The 25,793-nt window shown below is 41.5% G+C and overlaps 1 protein-coding gene across 4 annotated transcripts in view; it reads left to right on the forward strand.

Annotated features, from left to right (window-relative positions):
- Window positions 1-25,793, forward strand: part of TNS3 (tensin 3) — a 403,696-nt gene that overhangs the window by 241,359 nt on the left and 136,544 nt on the right. For all 4 annotated transcript variants that reach the window (XM_073678347.1, XM_073678348.1, XM_073678349.1 and 1 more), the window contains 5 exons: window positions 3,437-3,497; window positions 9,570-9,645; window positions 11,621-11,750; window positions 14,351-14,416; window positions 15,676-15,780. In XM_073678347.1, the coding sequence (XP_073534448.1) occupies window positions 3,437-3,497; window positions 9,570-9,645; window positions 11,621-11,750; window positions 14,351-14,416; window positions 15,676-15,780 (438 nt within the window). The remainder of the gene's footprint in view (window positions 1-3,436; window positions 3,498-9,569; window positions 9,646-11,620; window positions 11,751-14,350; window positions 14,417-15,675; window positions 15,781-25,793) is intronic.

The following is a 25,793-nucleotide window of genomic DNA, read 5'->3' on the forward strand; positions in this document are numbered from 1 at the left end:
TATGTCTTATATTCTAGGTTCTTCAAAGTAGCCACCTTTTCCTTTGATGACTGCTATGCACACCGGATGGAATAGCATGCCTCTGCAAGATGCTGTGGTAGCCATGCTGGTTCAGTATGCCTTCAATTTTGAAAAAAATCCCCAACAGTGTCACCAGCAAAGCACCCCCACACCATCACACCTCCTCCTCCATGCTTCACGGTGAGAACCAAGCATGTAGAGTCCATCCGCTCACCTTTTCTGCGTCGCACAAAGACACGGTGGTTGGAACCAAAGATCTCAAATTTGGACTCATCAGACCAAAGCACAGATTTCAACTGGTCTAATGTCCATTCCTTGTGTTCTTTAGCCCAAACAAGTCTCTTCTGCTTGTTGCCTGTCCTTAGCTGTGGTTTCCTAGCAGCTATTTTACTATGAAGGCCTGCTGCACAAAGTCTCCTCTTAACAGTTGTTGTAGAGATGTGTCTGCTGCTAGAACTCTGTGTGGCATTGACCTGGTCTCTAATCTGAGCTGCTGTTAACCTGCGATTTCTGAGGCTGGTGACTCGGATAAACTTATCCTCAGAAGCAGAGGTGACTCTTGGTCTTCCTTTCCTGGGGCGGCCCTCATGTGAGCCAGTTTCTTTGTAGTGCTTGATGGTTTTTGCAACTGCACTTGGGGACACTTTCAAAGTTTTCCCAATTTTTCGCACTGACTGACCTTCATTTTTTAAAGTAATGATGGCCACTCGTTTTTCTTTACTTAGCTGCTTTTTTTCTTGCCATAATACAAATTCTAACAGTCTATTCACTAGGACTATCAGCTGTGTATCCACCAGACTTCTGCACAACACAACTTATGGTCCCAACCCCATTTACAAGGCAAGAAATCCCACTTCTTAAACCTGACAGGGCACACCTGTGAAGTGAAAACCATTTCCGGTGACTACCTCTTGAAGCTCATCAAGAGAATGCCTAGAGTGTGCAAAGCAGTCATCAAAGCAAAAGGTGGCTACTTTGAAGAACCTAGAATATAAGACATATTTTCAGTTGTTTCACACTTTTTTGTTAAGTATATAATTCCACATGTGTTAATTCATAGTTTTGATGCCTTCAGTGTGAATGTACAATTTTCATAGTCATGAAAATACAGAAAAATCTTTAAATGAGAAGGTGTGTCCAAACTTTTGGTCTGTACTGTATAAATGCACAGCAAAAAATAATAAATGTGGATGAAGTGCAAATGCACAAATAAATCTGAAAATAAATCATGATAAATCAATCAATCAAATGTATAGCATGCCTAAATCCCAAAGAGAATTGGTAATACAATCTAAGGCCTATACTGAAAACAATGCCTCAGATGGTTTTGAAACAAATGTATAACAAAGGCATAATGTGGATCAATGGGTCCTGTCTCAAGGGCTCATACAGAACCTGCGCTGCTGGTAAGGTTAGGCATGGGAAAGACCCCACGCGTATCGCCGCACACAGGTGCAGGTCCGTTTTTACCATTGGAGTTTCATCAGGGTTTGGTCAGTGTGTCCTTTTTTACCATTGGAGTTTCATCAGGGTTTGGTCAGTGAGTTTGTTTTTACCATCGTAGTTTCATCAGCGTTTGGTCAGTGTGTCCGTTTTTACCCATGGAGTTTTCACAAGGTTTGGTCAGTGTGTCCGTTTTTACCATTGGAGTTTCATCGGGGTTTGGTCAGTGTGTCCGTTTTTACCATTGGAGTTTCATCAGTATTTCTTGGATGAAAAAAAAAATGCTGATCGAAGTTTCTCAAGCTTCTCCTATCAAACACTCTGTGAGAAACGGGACAGCACACAAGATGGCATCCGAGTACTGTCCAATTTTATTGACAGACACATAGTCTTGCATTGGTGAGTTTTATCCAACACTCTGATGAAAATCGGACATGTTTCCCTGATTTTGTGCGAACCACTTGAGCTGCAAGAATACCCGGGCATGTGAACAGCCCCATAGACTATAATAGTTATGAGTTTTATTTGTGAAAAAACACGGACAGAACTTGTATAAGAAAAACTAGTGTCTGAATGAGCCCTAATGTGGACCACTTGTTTTTTTTTTTCTAGTGTGACAGGTGGATATTTTGTGTTTCCAGTGAGAACAACTTGTATGTGTAATGTAAGACTTCGGACACCGCTACCTCCACATCACACCTTGATGGAACAGCATTTTGAATGTTTTCTGACAGCAGTGTGCTACAATAAAACAAACCTATAAAGTCTGAGCCAACTCTCGGTATCCATAATTGACTTGTTTCACCTCCGGTCAGAGCAGATCCACAGATTACTCTCCATAAATTAACTTAGGCAGGTCTTTTATATTTGTGATTTCTGTATTTAATATCCAGCAAGCAGGTGCCATCTTGACCTGCAGGGTACGCTATGGTGTTAGTGTAACGTGCCTGGACTGCTGTACAGCCCTGCTGATCATTCATTTTACACTTTCAGCATCTGTATCCCTGCGTTTGTATGAAACCTATACATCTATTTGGTAAGCTAGAGGGCGAGGGGAGCAGACCTTTTTGTATCCCTGGACAAATCCTGTGACAGATAGCAACTGTCAGCCACGCTAAGAGTTGGCCATTTGCAATTCTCTGTGGGTCTTCAGCCACACGCCATAAGCTGTCACTATGTTGGCAGACAAGTTATGTAAACCGTTATCGTTTGCTGCTGTCACTAAGGAGCAGACACCGTAAACTGTGCATTATCTCTGGGTGTATTCAACTATCTGCTACTTTTGTTAGAGCTCAAACGGAATATCTTTGTTATTTCAACAAACTTTGCATAAGTCAGTAGTACAAGTGAAGATAAGAAACTCTGCTTTATATCCCATTGCTGAAAATTTCCACTTTGTCAAATTATCAATCACTAAAGGTGCATTTACGCTAACCGATTATCCTGAATGAGCGTTTCTAGAATGAAAAAAAGTATATTGTCTGGTGAAATGCTTTTTAAGCTTGCTTAATAATCATCATTCTCAGCAGCACATTGTTCTCGGCAGCACGTGACCTGTTTACACAGGACAATCTCTTACTGATGGGAAGCACTCTCGTCTTGTCTAAGCAGGCTGTTAAATGACTTCTGATATGCAAAAATTCAGCGAATTGGTGGTCATAAAGTGTAAACCCACCTTTATTCTCTGACCCCCTTCCCCCTGTGCTATGTGCACTAATGATTACTTTCAGTTCACTACTGAACAGTGTTGAGGAAGGAGGCAGAAATGTGAGCAGTTCACTGAGGGATCAGGTTTGGACTGCTGTCCATTGAAGTACTATTGAACTATGTAGAGGCGAGGGGGAAGAAGCCCCTTCCTCCTTTTATATTGTCATTTTCTGGTGATACATTCCCGTTCAGAGTGAATGTGCTATTATACCGCAACATAAATTCTTTCACTCATTATATTAATGTTACATTTTTGTTGTTGCAGTATGTCGACCTTTCATAAAAATCTACCAGGCGATGCAACCTGTGTATACATCGGGAATATAGTAAGTCATTTCTGTCTTAAATGCTCCAGAATTGCAAGTTTAATGTAGATGGTATTTGAGGTCCGTGGAACTTTATTTATATTGCTTTGTGACTTTTACCATTTGCCATTTATTTAAAAAAAACAATCAACAAAAAAAAACCTTTAAATGCCATATACTGAATTACTTGCTTGCTCATTTAGTTATAACAGATGCTTCTTTGTGTCTAGACTTCAGGCGTAGGTTTGTAGGCTTTCCTTTAACTCTTCGAATTTTCATCTCCTTAACACTTTTTCCAAATTTCAAATATAGATTGTAAAAATGTATAATTTATATATTTCATACAGATTTTTATAGGTAACTGACTTTTTTACCTACAGTGGGTAAAATAAGTATTTGATACACTGCGATTTTGCAAGTTTTCCCAACTACAAGTAATTTTTATCGTAGGTACACTTCAACTGTGAGAGACAGATTCTAAAAAGAAAAAACAGAAATCGCAATGTATGATTTTTAAATAATTAAATAGAATTTTATTGCAAGAAATAAGTATTTGATCACCTACCAACCAGTAAGAATTCTGTCTCTCGCAGACCTGATAGTTTTTCTTTAAGAAGCCCTCCTACTTCACTCATTACCTGTATTAATTGCACCTGTTTAAACTCGATACCTGTATAAAATACACCTGTCCACACACTTAATCACACTCCAACCTCTCCACCATGGCCAAGACCAAAGAGTTGTCTAAGGACACCAGGGTCAAAATTGTAGACCTGCACAAGGCTGGGATGGGCTACAGGACAATAGGCAAGCAGCTTGGTGAGAAGGCAACAGCTGCTAGCTCATTTATTAGAAAATGGAAGAAACACAAGATGACTGTCAATCTTCCTCAGTCTGGGGCTCCATGCAAGATCTTGTCTCCTGGGGTAAGGATGATTCTGAGAAAGGTCAGGGATCAGCTCAGAACTCCACGGGAAGACCTGGTCAATGACCTGAAGAGAGCTGGGACCACAGTCTCAAACATTACTGTTAGTAACACACTACGCCATCATTGATTAGGACACTCAAGGTCCCCCTGCTCACGCCACACATGTCCTGGCCCGTTTAAGTTCGCCAATGACCATCTGGATGATCCAGAGGAGGCATGGGAGAAGGTCATGTGGTCAGATGAGACCAAAATAGAACTTTTTGATATCAACTCCACTCTCTGTGTTTGGAGGAAGAAGGATGAGTACAACCCCAAGAACACTGTCCTAACCATGAAGCATGGTAGAGGAAGCATCATACTTTGGGGGTGCTCTTCTGCAAAGGGGACAGGGTGACTGCATTGCAATGAAGGGAGGATGGATGGGGTCATGTATCGTGAGATTTTGGCCAACAACCTCCTTCCCTCAGTATGAGCATTGAAGATGGGTCATGGCTGGGTCTTCCAGGATGATAATGACCCGAAACACACAGCCAGGGCAACTAAGGAGTGGCTCCTTAAGAAGCATTTCAAGGTCCTGGAGTGGTCTAGCCAGTCTCCATACCTGAAATAGAAAATCTTTGTATTGAGCTGAAACTCAATATTGCCCAGCAACAGCCCCGAAATCTGAAAGATCTGGAGAAGATCTGTATGGAGGAGTGGGCCTAAATCTCTGCTGCAGTGTGTGCAAACTTGGTCCAGAACTACAGGAAACGTCTGACCTCTGTAATTGCAAACAAAGGTTTCTGTACCAAATATTAAGTTCTGTTTTTCTTTTGTATCAAATGCTTATTTCATGCAATAAAATGTAAATTAATTATTTACAAATCATACAATGTGATTTTCTGGATTTTATTTTCAGATTCTGTCTGTCACATGTGAAGTGTACTTATGATAAAAATTACAGACCTCTCCATTCTTTGTAGGTGGGAAAATGTACAAAATTAGCAGCGTATCAAATACTTATTTTCCCCACTGTACATAGTTTGGAGGCAGGGGTGGGAATCACCTTTGTTCCATCAGTCATAATGCTCTTTATATTTCATTGTTTGTGAAATGATACAAGCATTTTAATTATCTTAACAGTTCTAAAATGTTATTAGTGGAGGTGTTACCACCCCAAAGGTATGATGGTCTCATCAGCTAAAGCTTTACGGTACGGTAAAACTTTTATCATTTGGAGAAACTGCCTCAGACTGTACATTTTCCTTGCAGATGCCTCTGTTTCTTACTGGACAACCCTCTTATGAATGTCCCCATGATTCTACATGAAATCAAAAATAAAAATGTATATTTGCCCACTGGACTGTCAAAGCTCATGCACCCTGTGTACCCTTCCGGTCTCCTGACATAAGCAATGTCATGTTAGCTTTGCAGTCAGTCAGCGGCTGCCGATTGGCTGCAGCACGTTTGGAACATTGTTTGTCAGGAGAACGGCAGTGTACACGGAGCTCAGGGCATCCATCCGGAAGCTAATTACTTTTATTTGAAACAATGCAACATCTTGGGTATATTCATAAGGGGTTATACAGTAGTGGATAACCTTTTTAAGGAGAGGAACACTCTATGACCATCATGTACCCTAGAAGGTCACATAAAAAGGGGTTGCACCAATTTATGGCTGTATTTTAACATGCAAATTTTAGACAAAGCTAGGCATCGGTCATAACGAAAAGAAATGTATTAAAAGGTTATTCCTGTTAACCCCCTTAATAACCACTGATTCACCTTTTTGTGACAGTCATTATAAGTGAATATCACTCCCCAGAGGGTGTCGTCTGTATCAGCCACAATCTTGGTCATTTAGCTGTCAAAAGTGACAGTGACCTGTAGATTATTGACAGAGGGAGGATACTCCATCTTTACCCTAATCAGCACCCCTGCTGTATTGTGTTTAAGACAAAAACTTCATTGGAACCATTAACTATAATGTTAATGGATTAATTTGAACTCCATACAGCCTTTTTTCCTGCAATTTCCCATTTTTTTAGGCATGTACAAAAGTGCGTGCGACCATTGTTTTGTGAATGCCTAAAATAGATTGGACCTTGCTGGACGGGAGGCCATATGGAATCCAAAGTGACGCTATCGGCCCCATTATACTGAATGGTTCCTGCATGGGTTCTGTTTGAATCCTGTATTGTTGGGACATATTCAGAAACCCTAATGTAGATGCTCAGCATAAAGCACAGGATAAATGTGAACCTAAACTTAAAGTCGACTAAAGAATGTTATACAGCTCAAATTAGCGCCAATAAAAACTGATTTATCCTGAAAAGAAAACAAAAACTTCCACCCTCCGGTCCATAACCTGAGAAAGATAAAATAGGGAATATCTATGTTACTAGTAGTTCAAAAGCTCTGGAAAAGCAACGTGGCTGAAAAAAAAAGTCCATCAAGATCATCATTCCCAAAACGGAAAAATGGACTCGTTGAATAACATTGGTCAGTATGCTGTCGTAGTTTTACTCGGACAGCTCACATTTGTACAATACTTGTCTGGACGAGCCCTACGTTGCATTACACGTGCCTCTTTGTTCATTAGGACTCATCGAGAACAGCCCAAAGAAGGCGTCCCTCTATGGTTAATAGAACTTTTATACCAAAAATCCACATATAATGCAAATCTTAAAAGAACATGCAACTGATATTGCCATATTCATAACTACTTGATTAACATAATAAAAATTACTGTTTTCCTTTAAAAAGCACTAAATAAGGGTCAATACCAATACAATACCACCCAATCCCTGCAAACAGGTGTAAAGTAAATGTGCAAGTGTATCTATATAGATGCTTCTATATTATGCCTTGGAGATATAAAACCTTCCATAAAGATTCTCATAGAAGCGGCAATGTTCCACACTTCCACATACATGTAGTAATGTCATTTGTTTATCTGCTTTTATCTAAAGTTCTGTACCAATTGTATTATAATGCCATTAATAGGGGTGAAGTGATACTCCTCTGCCTTCCACTATGTCTGCTATTTACTCCCGAGAATATTCCTTAGTTTCGCCGTCTCCTTCAGAAGAGCGCACAGCCCATCCAGCTTACAAATCCAGTTTGGCTACACCATGGAGTCAGTGCTGCAGTTGCGCTTGTAGCTGGCGGACTGAAGGCAGTGCGTTGTGCTTCTGGAAAGGGAAGGCTTTTTGTTCTGAGCCGGCACATGTAGCTGCAGGAAGGGAGCGAGCGTGTTTAGAGGCACGCCTTACCAAGGGAGCCGCCTGAGAATATTCTCTGCTGGAAATAGCCATCGCCCTTCCAGGATACTTCCTATCTTTTCCCCTCTTTGAATGACTTTTTAGTATAGTTTACACAAAAACAAGAGACATTACTATATGTTTGTGGATTTGTGGAACAGATAGTTCTGTTAAAAAGTGTTAGTTTTATAAGTCATTTGTAGCTCCATGTCATACTATATAGAATAATTTTGTACATATACTATATGGTTAAAAGTATTGGGACACCTCTTTTAATCATTGATTTCTGATTTTTCTCATTCAAGCACTATCACACAGGTGTATAAAATCAAACATACAACCATGCATTCTTCCTTTACTAATATTTGGAAAAGAATGGCTTGTTCTGAAGAGCTTACTGAATTTGAGTGTGGTACCTTAATAGGGTGTCACTGAAGCAACAAGTCAGTTTGGGAAATTTCTTGCCTCCTAAATATTCCACGATAAGACTGGCCATTCACTTTAGGTGACTGTCGGCCTAACGATGCTTCAGCCAAAGGTTTGGCCAGCAGCTGACACTCCCATACACCGGAGCTCCTGCTCGGCCATCAGTCAGCCGGCGCCTCCATACACATTAGACCGTCGGCCAAACCCATCAATAAGTGTGAGTTCAGCAAACATTAGTCTAATGTGTATGGAGGCCTAAAGAGGTATTATTGCAAAAGGGAAGCATTTAGGAACTCCAGCAACCCAGTCATGAAGTGACAGTAAAGTTATGGCAGGATTGTCAAGTACTTGGGCACAGTGCGTAGAATTCAGCAATACTCTGCCTCCTCAATGACTGCAGAGCTCCAAACCTTCTCTATCATTAACATCAGCATAACAGTGTGCCTAGGGAACTTAATGGCATTGATTTCCATGGCCGAGCAGTTTTTATGTGAACCTTATATCACCAAGCACCACAATTGAAAGTGTAGGATGGTGTGGTGTAAAGCATGCCCACCCCTGGACTCTTCACCAGAGGAAATGCATTCTGTGGAGTGGTAAATCACTGTTCTGGCAGTCTGATGAATGAGTCTCGGTTTGGAAAATGCCAGTAGAACATTACCTGCCTAACTGCATTGTGTCAACTCTTAAAAAGTTTGGTGGAGAAGGGATATCTTTCTGGGCTTGGCTTTTTTTCTGTTCTAGCTTGATTGTGTACTAGTCCAAAAAGTAAGGTCCATAAATGAATGGTTGGGTGAGATTGGTGTGCTAGAACTTGACTGGGCTGCACAATCCCAACAAACTCTTTAAGGGATAACTAGACTGGAGATTGTGAGCTGGACCTCCCAAATGCTCTTCCGGATGCATGGGCAAACATTCACATACTCCAAAATCTTGTAGAAAGACTTCCCAGAAGTGTGGGAGCTGTTTTAGCTGCAAAGGTGGGATCAACTCCTTATTAATACCTATGTCATAAAATCTCTTGCAGGTGTAAAGTGTAGGTGTCCCAATATTGTTGTACATTTATTGATATTCCAAAAATTTATTGAAAATGAAAACACAAAAACCTGAAAAATATAACACATTGTAAAAAAAAAAAAAAAAACCCTTTAATCTGTTATAGGTCTACTGAAAAATAATGTTATGGCTTTCAGACTTTGGTAATGAAAAAAAACTTGCTGGAGTTAAAGGGAATGGTTCACTTATGTGTTTACTTAATAAAACTAGGTATCTGAACTTTTCTAGTTTTTGTAATTTGTTCTTATTTTCATGACTATGAGTACAGCTATCTTGTCCAATTCACAGCTTAAAACAGAAACCCAGGCAGAAAACAACCCTCTGGCATTTGTGTTGCTCTTTTAATCATTGATTATTGCCGCTTTTTACAATATGTTGGGAGAATGTCAGTGGAAATGAGAAATATCTCTGAGATTATCTTTTTCTTACCTTTTTGTTCAGTAATGTTGGACCGGAAAATCAAAACAGTTTAAGTATTGCTGTTGAGCCTGCTCAAATCATCAAGGGGGACATTATGGTGAGTGTATGTAAATGTCAATTTTCTGTGAAGCTTTAAATTTAAGGCTTAAAGGGAATCGTCCAAAGGCACAAACACACTGCAGTATCATCAATATAAAACTGTGACACGTAAGTTATTTTAGTCATTGTCTCTGAAGCGAAGAAGATCCTAAGATGGTGTATGATGAAAGTTTGGAATTGAGTTAGGCTGTATTTATATTTGTGTTGTAAGCATAGTTGCTAGTTCCTTCACAATTCACAGTAAGGCCGAGTTCAAATGGCCATATGAAAAATCGGGCAAACCGCAGACATGCAAGGCTCCAAGTGCTTGTCCACATCGCTAATGGGTGCATGAGCTGCCATCTATCGCATGCACCATCATTGCCCAGAATGGTGCGCGCTGTGATTTGTGAAGCTCTGCATGAAAAAATATTCACATCATGCACAAGGACAAAAAGAAACAGTAGTCTAGACGATCCCTAAGAGAGAAATGGAGGCAGAAAGACACCGGGTAGGGGAGCTGCTGCGGTCTAAGAAGTATTAATCTGACTTCAATGCTGAAGTCACATCTGCACAGCCCAGCACTATTATATAAGGTCCTCACTGTTGCAGCTTCTTCTAAGAATACATTGCAGAGAGGTAGAATGTTTAATGTCTTTGTGTACCGTGTGTGGGTACATCACAGCAACTTATCTTCACCTACTAGCTTAGAGACCACTGAAAAGTGTAGATGGAACCTTGTGATAGGAAAGCTGTTAAAAATTGCAGGAACAGGTCATATACATATATGTGTGTAGTTATATGTAATACTAGAAACAGTGCTTTCCCTCATAAAAACACAAGACTGCTTATTCTGAGATATCATGGAAGCTTTTAGGAGAGAAACCAGGGTAGGGTGGATTTTGATCTGTGCTGCTCATTTACAATGCAATCCAACAGTTAGGATCGAAGGATAAAATGGTGTATTGCCAACAACAATAAATTACTTTATCCTGAGATCCTTATTGTTGGATTGCATTGTAAATCGGCAGATCAAAATCCACCTTACCCTGGTATCTCTCCAAAAACACTAGTGGATATTGCAGCCGCTGACCTCTTCACTTCATTAGTAGTTGTCTCACACAGTCCCATCAGGTGAGCAAAATTCTGTTACACCCTCACTATTTTATTTGGAGAAGACTCTATTTTTTTATCATGTAAGCTTTTAGAGCATTTCCATCTTGGAGTATATGTTGTTTTCACCAGTTTGTATGGTATTTAGATAAGCTTACTTAAATATCGTCATTCTCAGCAGCTCATCGTCCTGTGTGAACAGGACATGTGCTGCTGAGAACAATGATATTTTGTGCACAGACTAATCTATCATTCTGTGTGCATTGTATGTCTGGTCGGCCTGTCTAAATAGGCTATTAAGTGACTGCCAATCGATGACGGCAAATGTAAATGCTTTATACAGTTTATGATGGCTTGTCCAAAATACTTTATATACGAGGACAAAGCAAGTTGTGAAACATCAAATACATTCCATCAAACATAGAATTCTGTTATCAGGAGAAGGAAGAGAACAAATATCTTAAAACCTTTATCACAGCACATATTCAGGTTTTATCTGAATAACTTCAAAGATGTCCTCTGAAAGTATGGTAAATGTGATAAGGAGCTTCACTAACATCAAGAGCCCTAAAAGCCTAATACATAGGAAATGTAGTTCAACTGCTTCTCGTACCCAATACAACAATAAATTATATCTGCCCATAGTTATTTATTGCCAAAAAAAATATGGTCTTTTCAATTTGGAAAAGTAATTGTATTTTTTTTCTTCTGACTCACACTGTTGGATATTTTAATTGATATTTTTTTATGCAGACACTCCTAAAATTTAGAGCAAACTAATAGGTTCATTAATCCTAAATCTATTTAATATGTACATCATGTAAGGAAAAGGAATCCTGGAATACATTTCATTTCGCAGTTTGCTTCTTTTACCTTGACAGGTGAAATGTTACCACAAGAAATATCGTTCTGTGACCCGGGATGTCATTTTCAGGCTACAGTTTCATTCAGGAGCTGTTCATAGTCATCGACTAATTTTTGCAAAAGAAGAGTTAGATCACGCAAATAAAGGTGAAGTCATTTCCATGATTTAATATTATATTTTTTCAAATCTACATTTGAGCCTGTTACAGCTTTAGTCTTTGTCAGGAAGAGTAACTGTGACTGGTCATCTGACAGCTATTACAGGGGTATTCTACTACTATGATAATGGTGACCAATGCTTAGGACAGGTCTTTAATATAAGCTTGGTGGGAATCATACATAAGGTACCCTACTGATCATCTGTTACCAGCTCCAGCATAGACATCACTGCTCCATCACAAGTGGGCACTGCTGACTTTGGCAGATCTGCTCCTATGTAATAGGTGTTCTGGTCAGTACACACTTTACATCTGGCAGCTGCCAAGACTGATACCAGCTTATTGTTTTAGGTAGAAGTTGTCAGATCCCCTTCAAAATAGAAAATCCCTTTGAGTATATGGCCTTTGAGGGTGTATTTCCATTTTATACTCTGGTTCGATGGACAGAAAATTAGCAAATTGTTTGGGGTAGGCGTTTAGACCTTGTGTTGTAGACAATACACTTTCCTATTGACATTTGAACTGATCACATATACAAGTGATGGTTTTAATTAGGAGATGGAAGGCTGTGATGAGCTAGATCCCTGAACAATATTCATAGCATATGTAAATGGGTTTTTCCACAAACAAAAGTAAATTTTAATCACTAAATCTTGCAATAATAATAAGTTCCACAATTGGATGTGACTCGCCCAGAGGGATGGGGACGACTCGGTAGCCGGGCCTTTGCCTGGCCTTGAGGATGTCGCGGTGGTCGGCTCCCGGGCCCGTACCCTGGGGTCAGCTTTTAAAAGGGGATTATTTGTTAACTCTATGAAAGTTCGTGACGCCACCTGTGGTTTCTGGTGAGAATCACCAGCGCTGCAGCAGTCCACTGAGGCCGGTGACAAGGCAGCTCGATGGTATAGCTCCCCACAGGTGGAGCTAGGCCTCAGGGCAGCGTACGGAGAAGGGGATGCAGGACAGGCGAGACCCAGCCGGGTCAGAGCAAGAACGGGGACGGACACGGTAGTCACTTCAGTACCTTTTACTGATGGAAATTCAGGCACATCCCGGAGCACTGTAGGGTGAAGGGTGCATATCAGGATCCTACCCAATGAGCGGGTGTAGGGCCTCCTGTTTCTTGCCTCTGCGTAGTAAGTTTCTGACCTGCCTGAACCTAGGCCTAACTTTATCTCTGTCCTGCATCGGCTGACGTAGTGGTAGGGCCTTCTCTTGGAGTGCACGCTCCCAGCTTACGGGGCCTATGTGTCTCCTGGCTCTGTTACGTATCAGCTCTCTGGTGAACCTGGGACCTGTAGTTCTCCAGGGATTCCAGTTATGCATTACTGGGTCATAGAGATCCCGGTAAGCTCGGACCCGGTGTCCGGTATATGTTTCGGGGTGAGCTGGGTAAGCTCCTCTGCCCCCACTGCTACTCACTTTCCACTCGCCTTCGGCCACGCTCGGGCCCTCACTAGGCTACTCACACTAATGGCAGCTTGCCGCTCTTCACCGCTCTTACAGGCGTCGCACACCTTGGGCTCACTTACTTGAGCTCCTTGAGTCTTAGTCTGGATGAGCTCCACTGCAGGCTAGCAACTACAGGAGCTGGAATAGGCTCTGTCCTCTGAGGTAACTCTTCTCGGACTGTACTGGACTCAACTACTAGACTAGACTAAACTGCCTAGCTCTACCTTCCCTATTTATATCCCTAACGGGCTCCCTCTGCTGGTCTGAGGTGGAAGGTGGAGATGTGTGAATGTTTATGGGGGCCTCTTGTGGAGGATTCCATCAGTGCACTCTTCTAGGATCTGTGGTACCAAGCACAGCTGGGCGCCACAGATTTAAATAAAATGTTCCTGTGCTGAGATAATCTTATAAATGTTCCCATGCTGTGTACTGTGTAATGGCTGTGTCTGACCATACAGGGACATGGTCTGATCATACCACATCTCCTGGGCAGGGGGGTAAAAGGAAAAGAGTATACAGACATTACAGCAGGGGATCTCAAATAATTCTTTCTTTGAAGTAAAACGTTGTTTAAAAACAGGCAGTGAAATGTTTTATCTCACAAAAAGATTCAGCTGTGATCCTGTGCTGTGATGTCTGTATACTCTTTTGCCTCCTCCCTGCCCAGGAGATGTGGTATGGTAAGACACAGCCATTACACAGTACACAGCAGGGGCATATTTATAAGATTATCTCAGCACAGGAACATTTCATTTAAACACGTCCAATTGTGGAACTTATTATTATTATTATTCCTACATCTATTGATTAATATTAACTTTTGTTCGTGGGAAAACCCTTTTAAGGCAATAAATATGAAATTCAGAAGGGTGCGCCATACTTCTATGCAAGGACCCATGTATAATTGAGAAGTTCATAATGCGTTAAATTCTAAATCAAAACAACAGGGGAAAAAAGGTATTTTGGTAATAGATGTTCTTTAATTTGATTATTCAAACATGATTCATCCATTTCCTATTAAAACCACATCAACGAATCATATTTTATGCTTGATAATGTGAATGAAATGTTCGGATGCATTTATTTGGCTGCGTTATTTCATAAAGTGTATTTCTTTTTATCGTTCATGTACAATAGATGACAGATTTCCGGAATTTGGAAAAATTGAACTAGTGTTTTCAGGATCTCCGGAAAAAATTGTTGGTAGGTATTGTTCATCCCACATGTATTGGAATTTGTTCTGCTTTTCTTTTTCTGTAATCTTTTTGGCCTTAGGCCACATGCTCTCAAGTCTTGAAAGATTTACATGTTTTGTTGTAGTTTCCATAGCAAGCAAAACAAAAATAGCTGGGGTAACTAGATGAAAAATCTTGTATTCATTATTCTTATTGTATCACTCGAAATTGAGAAACACAGTACATCGTATGTACTGATACCCTTTATTATAAACAAATCCAACAATAAATTGAATGTGCCAAGAAAGTTGTCAGGAGCCTATAATTGTTTCCTGTCCTATGGTGTTGTTGGTGTTTGGTAAGTTTATGGCTTGTTTTTGTATCTGTAACAAGTCGAGAAATGATATCCACTTTGAGGCACACATCTCATTTTCACTAAAAAAGTAAGATGTTTCATATCCCATAAGGCGGTGCTGTCCTTACAATTCATGGAGGTCATATAAAATATTAGATGTAGTTGTTTTGGATGTGGGGTGTACTCATTTTTGCATCAACTAATTTGCGTAAAACTGAATATGTTGTTAGGAAAATTATATTATTAACCTTTTTATGTTATGGGTAAAAAAGATGTTCTATGAAACTCGGTCTTGTCAAAATTTTGGAAATTATTTTTGTATTCAGTAAGACCGTGAAGAAGGTGTACTCATTTATGCTAAGTGCTGTATGCTGCGACAGAAAAATGTGACAATCATGTCACCTTTGTATCTACTTTTGCAGACTAAATATAAGCTTTGTTTCAAATTGCAAGAGTTCCATAAAAAAGTGAATTTAAGAAAAAACATATACAAAAAAGTCTTTAGTCTATCCCCTTTAGAATATGATGTTAAAACTTAAAGAGAAATAATAATGTATTGCTTGGCCAGGGTTATGGCAATTTTCATGTCTCCAAAGCTTGATCTACCTGAATGGCATTTTTTTCGTACATTTCGATTATCCTAACATGAAGCATAGGCAGCAGTGACCATGGTGCAATCGTTAAAAGGAAAGCGGTTGTGTTTTTGGGCTTTGTTAGAGTATCCTGATGTCATGGAGGGTAGTCTCCAGGTCATGACTAGCACCTTGTATTAGTCGGAACATACTGGTACGCATGACCAGTCAGTGTATTAAGGTGGGCAGCCATTCATCTGAATGGCCACCATGGCATTCGGAATTTCCTTTGCATTGTACTTTGCTTCTCACACACAAAATAAAGTCATATTCACAGAAACATGAAAACCTTTTCCACAGGCTCTGACAACCTTCAAAATAATCCAGGAATAACCATTGACTACAATACTTGCGATCCTTTGATACGCTGGGATTCCTATGAAAATACAAGTCTGAATGGAGAAGGTCAGTGTGAAATCCTGTACATCTGAATAATACAGTAACCTATAAATGTGCCTTAGCTTTGCTAAGCATGACATTCATTACTGTTCTATACGGACTTGTATGGATATGTGTTTTGTTGGTCATCTTCTTGGTTATCTACTTGTTCTCAGAAGTGAGCACCATGAATGTAGGTGAAAACATGGAAATTCCTTGCCCCTATGGGAGGTTTAACGTGTCACGATACCGATGGGAGATATGGGTTTGATACTTTGTTTTCCTTGTGCATAGTAGTGGAACCATATCTGAAGTCTTGCCGCTGATTTTTCCAGCTGCTCATTGCCCTGCAGAGGCCATTGTAGATGTAATTGAGTATTTTGTGCCTTTCATATCGAAGGTTAATAGCGTTTTTTTCACATGCCAGGCTCCCTTTAAAGCCTTTGAACCGATGTAAATGTGAGATGCCAATGTGTTGCCATGACAGCCAGGGGTTTGCTGAATATCACCATGTCTGCAATGATTATGCTCCTTTGAAACCCAACCTGCAACTAGGCCTCATAGGAAACTGTGATTTTTACTATATACTGCAATACAATTGTTTTGCAGTAATTAGTATAGGCAAGAAGATGATCATAGATTTAAAAAAAATAACAAAAATAAAACATAAAAATTTGAATAATCCCCCTTTTCCGTCATTAAAAAATAAAGATATATATAAAAAAATAGCCATGTTGGGTATCTCCACGTCCATAAAAGTCTGATCCATCAAAATATAAAACTAACCAGATGAGTAAAAATTATAAAAAGAAAAAAATTTAAATGCCGGGATTGCGTTTTTTTATTGCCTCAACTCAAAAACAATGCAATAAGAAGTGATCAAAATGTATTTGCACCACTAAAATAATATTAAAACTGGATAGGTTTGTTTTTTCTTGTAGTTGTATTGACGAAGATGAGAAAAATACCAAATTATTTTTACCATATCATGAACGCCGTTAAAATAAGGTGTAAAACTTCTTTTTTCTGCAATTTCTCTGCACTTGGATTTTTTTTCCTCATTTTCTAGTACGGTACATTGTGTGGTAAAATGTATAGTGTCAATCAAAATTGCAACATGTCCCACAAAAAAACAAGCCCTCAAATGGCTGTCAGTAGAAAAATATAAGCTATAGCTTTTAGAAAATGAGTAAAAAATGAAATCATGATCCACTCTTTAAAGGGGTTGTCCACTGCTCAGTTAACCCTTTCTGAATTATGTTTCTCCCCAGTAAAATAATAACACATAGGCCACATTCACACGTTCAGTATTTGGTCAGTATTTTGCATCCATATTTGTAAGCCAAAACCAGGAGTGGGTGATAAACACAGAAGTGGTGACGTGTTTCTATTATACCTTTCCTCTGATTGTTCTTCCCCTGGTTTTAGCTTACAAATACTGATGTAAAATAATGACCAAATACTGAACGTGTGAATGTGGCCTTATACGCACCTCAGGTGCCATTCCTGCTGTGTCAGCACTGCCCCTCTCAGGGATTGTGTGACATTGTTATGTTATGCGATCCCTGCTGCCAATCAGCGCTGGCTTCACCTTCCTCCCCTCCTTCAGATAAATCAAGACATCCGCGGGAAGTGAGCGAGCAACCACAGCTTCCACTTCCTTCAGATGGGAATTACATCCTTAGGAGAGGAGAATGAAACTAGCCCTGATTGGCCGCAGGGATAGCATGACATTGATATCCCCGGGAGAGCCAGTGCTGACATCACCGGAATGGCATGGAAGGTGAGTTTGAGGCTGTGTGCCAACGATGTGTTTTTGAAGCATTTTTGCTGCGGAATTTCCGCAGTGGAAACGCTTTTAAAACGCTTGGTAATACGTGCCCCATGGTCCCCAATGACAATCCGCATGTTCTGTGCACATGCTGCGGATATTTCCGCAGCGGATTTTCTGTGCGGAAAAATCCTCAGCATGTCCATTATTTGTGCGTTTCCGCATGCGGATTTGCCTACTTAGTGCATTTGAAAAACGCGTGCAAAATCCGCATGCTTTTTTACTGGCAAAGACATGCAGAAATGCTGCTGAAATTTTCTGCTCAATTCTGCATCGTGGGCACATAGCCTGAGTGTTGTTATTTTACTGGAGGGAAACCTAGGAGTTCAGAAGGGGTTGTCTGAGTAGTGGAAGAGAATAAGGGAATAAAGATGCATTTTTATTTACCTTGAGTATTTCTCCCTCCAGAATTTTAGACAGACTACACATACTGTGTACAGATGAAATATACAAGTATGTATCTAAGCTCTAGTATTTGTTTCATTAACATGCGCAAAAGCCAATAAAAAGCATGATTAATATATATACATATTATTTTTATTTTTTTTTTACAAAAGAACACAGAATGATAAAAAGAAAATTTAAATAATGTCTACAACACATGAAGTTTATTCAGTATACATGAACACCAAAAACTGATGCCTCGTAGACTAGCAGCAACATAAAAACAAACCCATAATGTAGTTGGTTAAGTGACCTGATTTTGATTACCCCTTTTTTTTCACACAACATCTTTTGTATGGTTGTACTTTAGAAGAAAGGGGTTTAATAGTAAAACGGTATTTTACCCCATCGCAACATCAGGAGACCTCTTAATTTCTTTGTCGTTCCTTAGACACAATTGTCTCCCATAAGATATGAAAATAGCCTCCTCTTAGTGCAAACAGGAGATCTGATTTGGCCAGGTGAGAGGCCTCTGATTGGGAATCTATGGGGAATGTTTCTCCTTGGCACTCTCCGCAATGAGAAACGTTTCTCTCTCAATCTCCCATAAGAGATGCACTCGGGTCTGAGAAGTCAGCCGTGGACCCATGGCAGTTGTAGGAACGGTCTTTACCCCTTGCACACCCTTTGGGTATGTACTGCAGTATTCTTTTCCTCCTTTCTCATGTATTGTGTCTCACTTTGCCGAGTGGTTTCTTGTTACCTGTGCACTACCTCTATAATTTATCCCATGTTTGTTTATATGCTTCATGTAAGAATGATCAGAATGTGATGAATGGTTGACTCTATCTTAATTGCATGTATAAACATGAGACCAAGGAGATTACAACTTTGAATAACAAGATTCCAATCCACATTTGGCCACAGTCGTTAGGAGCTGCCAAAGCAGAGAGGCTGAGCAAAGAAAAGTATAAGGATAAATCTTGTCTAAATTGTATGGTGAAAGAGCTTATTGAATACATTCACGTTTTAGACAGGTTTTTTGACAGCTGCGTAGAATAAAATGATTTACCGAGTATACAGGAAAAGATTAACTAATAGATAAGGGAGGAAAGGATGGTGAGGGTTGTGAATATAATAAATGGCATCTTGTAATTAAAGCAGGTTTTCCCAACTGGACCAACCCATTATTAAACACAACCACCTTGGCTATCACCTAAAGGTCCAGCTGCAGATGGCCACGTTATCACCCCCATGCAATATTATTTCTCACACCTACTGAAGTTGATGTGAGAGGGCGAACTCTTGTTGGTCAGTCTAATAGAAGGTAGTGTCTTGTAAGAATCTCTCTGATATCTATAGTGCCCTACTAGAGGATATAGGAATGGGTTGTTCAGACCCCTTTGATTTATGACGTTAGTGCAGGGATCCGTTAAAGAAATCTACTCTTGATTACTAGTCAGGGTGAATGGATTCACAGGACCTGGTCTATTGTCCATGTCCATGATCTGTGGCTTCTGGATGGGTGCCATGAGAACTGCCTCTTACCTGACCACACCCGCAGCTCTTTTGACTAGTCAGTCTGGCGTGATATCATTGTTGCAGTGTGACACAAATATGATGTCAAACTAGACTAGCTATTTAAAAGAATAGCCGCAGCCGCTGATGGACTGGGTCCCGCAAACTGTATCTCACCAACTCTACTGATAATCTTTGTATTTGTTATGCTCTTACTGTCTGATTGGATGGAACGGTAGTTACAGTTGTTTAAAGGGACTCTGTCAGCACAGAATGACTGCTCAAACCAAGTACAGGCACTTGGTGCACCTTGGTGTGGCCAAACAGTTTAGTGCACCTTCCAACCTTCTTGTTTTCCCTCTACCACCTCTCCTCCTCTATTTTAATTGACAGCTTTGGCTTTAAAGAGTCAGAGAGAAGCAAAGGTAGCTGGAAACCAAGTAGGTGGGAAGGTTCACTAACCACGCCAAGGTGCCGCAAGCGTCGGTACTTGGTTTGAACAGTTATTCTGTGTTGACAGGTTCCCTTTAAAGGATGACAGTGCACCTTGGATGGCAGCGCACCTTGGATGGCAGCAGCCACACCCGTCTACCTCTCCCATTACTGTGACCACAATCACTCTCTCTCTAATAACCCCCCACGACAGCACACAGGAGGATGTAACCCCACCCTAATAGGGACAGGAAATACGAAGAGGTTTAAATAGCCCCTCCCACATCCTCCCTCCATTGTTATTTCCTGTCCCTATCAGGGATGAAGAGGTCATCCCCGGTGTGCTGGGCCGGTGACAGGCACTGGGGGAAAGCTTCTAGCTGGGCAACGGAGGATCGAGCGGTCTTTACCTCTCCTCCTCAAGGCACTGCTCCCGTCTCCTCCTGATTTGGGACCCCCTCCTGCAGTCTGCGCTCTCGGGCAAGGTCTGCAGGATCTTCTGACCAGAGGCCTCTCTGAGCTGTCCGGTCCATCTCCTCCTCCTCTCCCCCGCTGGATGCGCGGGCGATGCCGGCTCCAGGATGTGGAGCGCACGCCGTGGCGCCGGAAGTGACGTCGGACGCCGGGCGGTGGATGATTACGTCACTTCCGGCAGTTATGCGTTCCACTGTGGACCGCATCAAAAAGCTATGGGGGAAAAAGAGCGGAATGCCGCCGGTGATCAGAAATCTTCACCTGGACACCGGGGGAGGAGCCCTCTAAACAGAGGGAGGCGCTGGTCCAGTCTCCCATAAAAGGAGCCCTGGACAGGAAGACATCTACAAGTAGGACAAAACCATGTCTGTCGAAGCTTCTCGCTCTGCATCTGTAGAGCCCAGCGCTGGTCTGGTCCCAGTAAGTATGGCACTGGTAGTCCATCTCCCAGATGCAGGAAATAGTGATTATAGCTCCCCTCCCCTTCTCCCCTCTCTTGTAGGGGGACAAGGAACCTGCATCTGGAGAAAAAGTTAAACCGTCACGCAGATGTCCCATCTGTACAAAAAAAACTATAGTCCTCCCATAGAAAGCCACTATGCAAGGACTGTACGGAGAAGATTATCAGGCAGGAACAACCTTCCTTAATGGAGGAGATAAAGGGGATTGTACGTCAGGAGATCAAATCCTCCTTAGCCTCGGTCACTCTCCCTACGCCCTCACCTAGTCAGGGTTCTACATCTACTCCCTCAGCAGCCAAAAAGAGGAAAATTAGCCCGCCTGAGGGAGGGGAGGAAGACTCTAAAGAGGAGATGTATATCTCGGAAGATCTTCCAGAGGAAAGTGAACTAAGTCCAACCCCTGATAATTCCCAATGAGAGAGATATTACTTTCCATCAGATAGCTTGGAGGAACTCCTCATGGCAGTAAGGAGAACTATGGAGGTCGAGGAAGAAAAAGTGCCCCAAACAGTACAGGATCAGATGTTTGGGGGGCTACGTTCCAGAAAAAAATGAGTGTTCCCTATACACCATACACCAGAGTATTAGGGACTTAGTCTTAGAGGAGTGGGAATCTCCAGAAAAGAGATTAAATACCTCTACAGAGTTAAGGGATAGATTTCCTGTAGGCAATGAGACGGCAGAATGCTGGAGTGGATATCCAAATTGCATGAGTAGCATAGAAAACCACATTGCCCTTTGAAGATTCCTCTCAATTAAAAGACCCCTTGGAACGCAAAATGGAGGGACTTCTCAGAAAATCCTGGGAGACCTCGGCAACACTATTAAGCACCAACACAGTCTCTACGGGCGTAGCTCGATCAATGGCTCGTTGGCTAGATCAACTGGAGGAACACCTAGTTTCAGGCACCCCCAGAGAAGACATCTTGGCATCCCTACTGCTTCTACAGAAAGCTATGGGGTTTTTAGCAGACTCCTCTGCAGAATCCATGAGCGTGGCGGCAAGAGCATCTGGGCTATCAAACTCTGTAAGAAGGGCCCTATGGTTGAAATCCTGGAATGGCGATGTGGCATCAAAAATGAAGTTGTGTTCCATCCCCTGTAAGGGGAAATACATGTTCGGGCCAGCCCTAGATGATCTTCTAGAGAAGGCCTCAGACAAGAAGAAGGCCCTCCCAGAACCTAGGAATGTGAGGAAGAGGCCTTTTCGTCCCTCCCAAGAGCAGACCCCTCAATATAGGGGTAAAGGCAAAACAGGATGATGGAGCTACCCAAAAGGTAGAGGAGGCAAAAATCTTTTTCTCTCCCAAAACCAACATCAGAACAGACCATGACGTCAGGACAATCGGGGGCCGCATCTCGAGTTTTCTCCCTCAGTGGAAAGAAATCTGCTCAGACCCATAGGTCCTGAGGGTTGTCGAGTTCGGAGTAAAGATAAATTTCTCCTCCTATCCTCCAGAGAGGATAAGGTTAACACCGCTCTCCTCTCAGAGTCGTCAGGCCACCCTGATATCCGGTCTTACAGACCTATTGTCCTCAGGGGTGATATGCCTGGTTCCTACAAGAGAGATAGGCACAGGACATTATTCCAGACTCTTCCTAATAAAAAAACCAAATGGCTCACACCGAGTTATAATCAATCTAAGGCCACTGAATCAGTATATCCACTACCAACGATTCAAGATGGAATCCATCAGGTTGACGATCCCCCTGATAGGACAGGACCATGTCATGGCCACAATCGACCTCCAGGATGCATATTACCTTATTTCCTAAGATTCGCAGAGGCTCAGGGGGATCAAATAGTCCACTATCCATTCATTGTTCTCCCATTTGGAATTTCATCAGCCCCGCTAATATTTACAAAAGTCATGGCAGAAGTCATGGCTTATATCAGGGGTCAGAACATTTCAATAGTATCATACCTCGACGACCTGTTATTAATCGGGCCCTCAGTACCAGTACTCCGAGAACATCTACAGTTGACCACTCAGATCCTATCGTCTCTGGGCTGGTAAGTGAACCAGAAAAAATCAGATATGGTTCCCTCCATGACAAAAACATTTCTAGGAGTACTATTGGATTCCCACAGCCAGATGTCATTCCTGCCCAAACAAAAACAGGTCATGATAAAAGCAAAACTCAATGTCCTAAGGCGCAGAAGCTTAGTATCCTTAAGAGACGCCATGTTGGTCCTCGTGTCTATGACATCCTGTATTCAGATGGTGGCCTGAGCTCAGGCACATACCCGACCATTACTGACCCACATCCTTACGAATTGGGATGGATCCCCATGGTCTCTGAACAGGAGAATCCCTATACTACCACGAGTAAGGACCTCTCTATTCTGGTGGCTGAACGGAAAAAATCTGAACAGAGGAGTACCATGGATCCAGAATCCGCTGGTAACCATAAAGGTGGATGCCAGCGAAAAGGGATGGGGAGCCATGTTTTCCCAAGACCTGTTCCATTGTATATGGACCAAAGAGGTGAGCCAACGCTCATCAAATTTCAGAGAACTGAAAGCCATAGAGGAAGTCCTCAGAGCAGCAGAGCCTCTGGTCCAGAAATCTCACATTCAGATATTTTCAGACAATATCACCACGGTAGCCCACCTTCGTCATCAAGGGGGCACAAGATACGAAAGCTTAAAAGCAATCAGCAAGAATATTCTCCTGGGCCGAAGAACATCTTCTATCCTTGTCGGCTCTTCATATCAAAGGTTCACTCAATATCCAGGCCGACTTCTTAAGCAGAACAAAGATTCATCCAGGAGAGTGGAGCCTAAACCCAGACGTCTTCCAGATGTTAGTCAAGAGATGGAGCTATCCAGAGGTAGATCTCTTAGCCGGACACCAGAGCGTGAAAGTACCTCTATATTTCTCCCTGGATCCCTAACTGCCTGGCTTCTGAATTCCTGATATTTAAAACAAGAGGCCTCTCAGAGAAAGTCATCAAAACTCTCCAGAAGAGCAGGAAACCTGTAACGAACACCATTTACCATAAGATCTGGAAAACCTTCTTAAGGTGGTGTGCACCCACTCGCCCAGGCCCTCATAGGTCTGATGTGGCTCAGATTCTAGACTTTTTACAAGAAGGTCTGGACAAAGGTCTCAGACCTAGTACTCTTAAGGTCCAGGTAGCGGCGTTAAGTTCATACTTCGATCGAAGACTAGCGGAACATCAGTGGGTGAAAAGATTTATGACAGCAGCCACCCGCATCCACCCTAGAGTAACAGACCTGGTTCCCCCCTGGGACCTTAACATTGTTCTGAAAGGGTTAACCCTTCCACCCTTTGAGCCCTTATCAACCATAAGACTGGACAGGCTGGCCTGGAAAACAGCTTTTTTGGTGGCAATAACTACAGCCAGAAGAGTGTGTGAACTACAGGCCCTTTCGGTCAACGAACCCTACCTGAGAATCCTGGAAGATCGTCTAATTTTCCAACATGACCCTTCATTTCTACCTAAGGTGGTCTCAAATTTCCACAGATCTCAGGAGATAATCCTTCCATCTTTTTGTGACAACCCAAAAGACAAAAAAGAGATGGAATTTCACACTCTGGACGTTCGGAGAATAGTACTGCACTATCTTCAGGAAACAGAAGAAGGAAGGAAATACAAGAACCTATCCAAACAGAGGAAAGAAAGCAGCAAAATCCACAATAGCCAACTGGATTAAAAGGGCGATTACAGAGGCTTAACAGATCCAGGATCTACCTCCTCCAGCAAAGCTCAAGGCCCATTCTAAAAGGGCGATATCTGTCTCCTGGGCTGAAAAAGCCAGCGCATCCATCGAACAGATTTGCAGAGCTGCCACATGGTCCTCAATGCATACTTTCTCCAAACACTACAGACTAGACCTCATGTCTGTTGGAGATTTAGCCTTCGGAAGGAAGGTCCTTCAGGCTATTGTCCCTCCCTAGTATATCTTTGGTATACCTCCTGTGTGCTGTTGTGGGGGGTTATTAGAGAAAATAGAATTAGACTTACCAGTAATTTGGTTTCTAATAACCCATCACAACAGCACGGGTAATTCCCTCCCCCTCACTTATTGTTTCTACGACAGCTTGATCAGTAGAAAGAAAAATTAATTTGAAGCATCTATAGTCTTGTGGTCCTTTGTAATAACACTGGAGGGAGGATGTGGGAGGGGCTATTTAAACCTCTTCGTATTTCCTGTCCCTATTAGGTTGGGGTTACATCCTCCTGTGTGCTGTCGTGGGGGGTTATTAGAAACCGAATTACCGGTAAGTCTAATTCTATTTTTATAATAATGGCCATACTCTACCAATGTGATGGTATAAGGGTTCTTTATAATATTAAATGCTGAATCTTGTACTAGCTAGAAAAGACTGGACAGGCTTTGTTTTTTTCAGGTGTAATTTCCTTCTGGTTTTATAGGGTCCCTGACAGATCTATAATGAGAATCACTTTTATATTTGTGTTCTTTTATTTATCACTGTTTATCACACACTAACAATATTTTCCATTAAATACTGAATGAAATTTACATGTTTTGTTGTTTCCGAGTCCGATTTAAATATATGGAATAAAGTCCAGTCATGGAGGAATTCTGTCACCAAATAGGTGGAACTACACTTGTGAGTGCAATTATACAGGTCATGGAAAGTGACCTTCTCATTGGTTTGAAACCTCAGTTTGGATTGAGAATGCTTATTCCATACTTTTTATATAAAAAAAAAATAAGTCTGCAGTATCTGAGGTGTATTATGACGTTCTGCAGCATATGGAAGTGAGTTGTGATATTTACATTATACAAATATTATTTATAGATATTCGACAATTCAATCAAATTTATTGTATGAACTTGTGTGAACTGCATGGTAATCTAAAGCAGGGTTCCCCAACTCCAGTCCTCAAGGCCCACCAACAGATCATGTTTTCAGGATTTCCTTAGTATTGCACAGGTGATAATT

This window comes from Phyllobates terribilis, unplaced genomic scaffold, assembly GCF_046119375.1.
Source record: "Phyllobates terribilis strain yellow unplaced genomic scaffold, ASM4611937v1 Scaffold_4__5_contigs__length_816908805, whole genome shotgun sequence".
NCBI lineage: Eukaryota > Metazoa > Chordata > Amphibia > Anura > Dendrobatidae > Phyllobates > Phyllobates terribilis.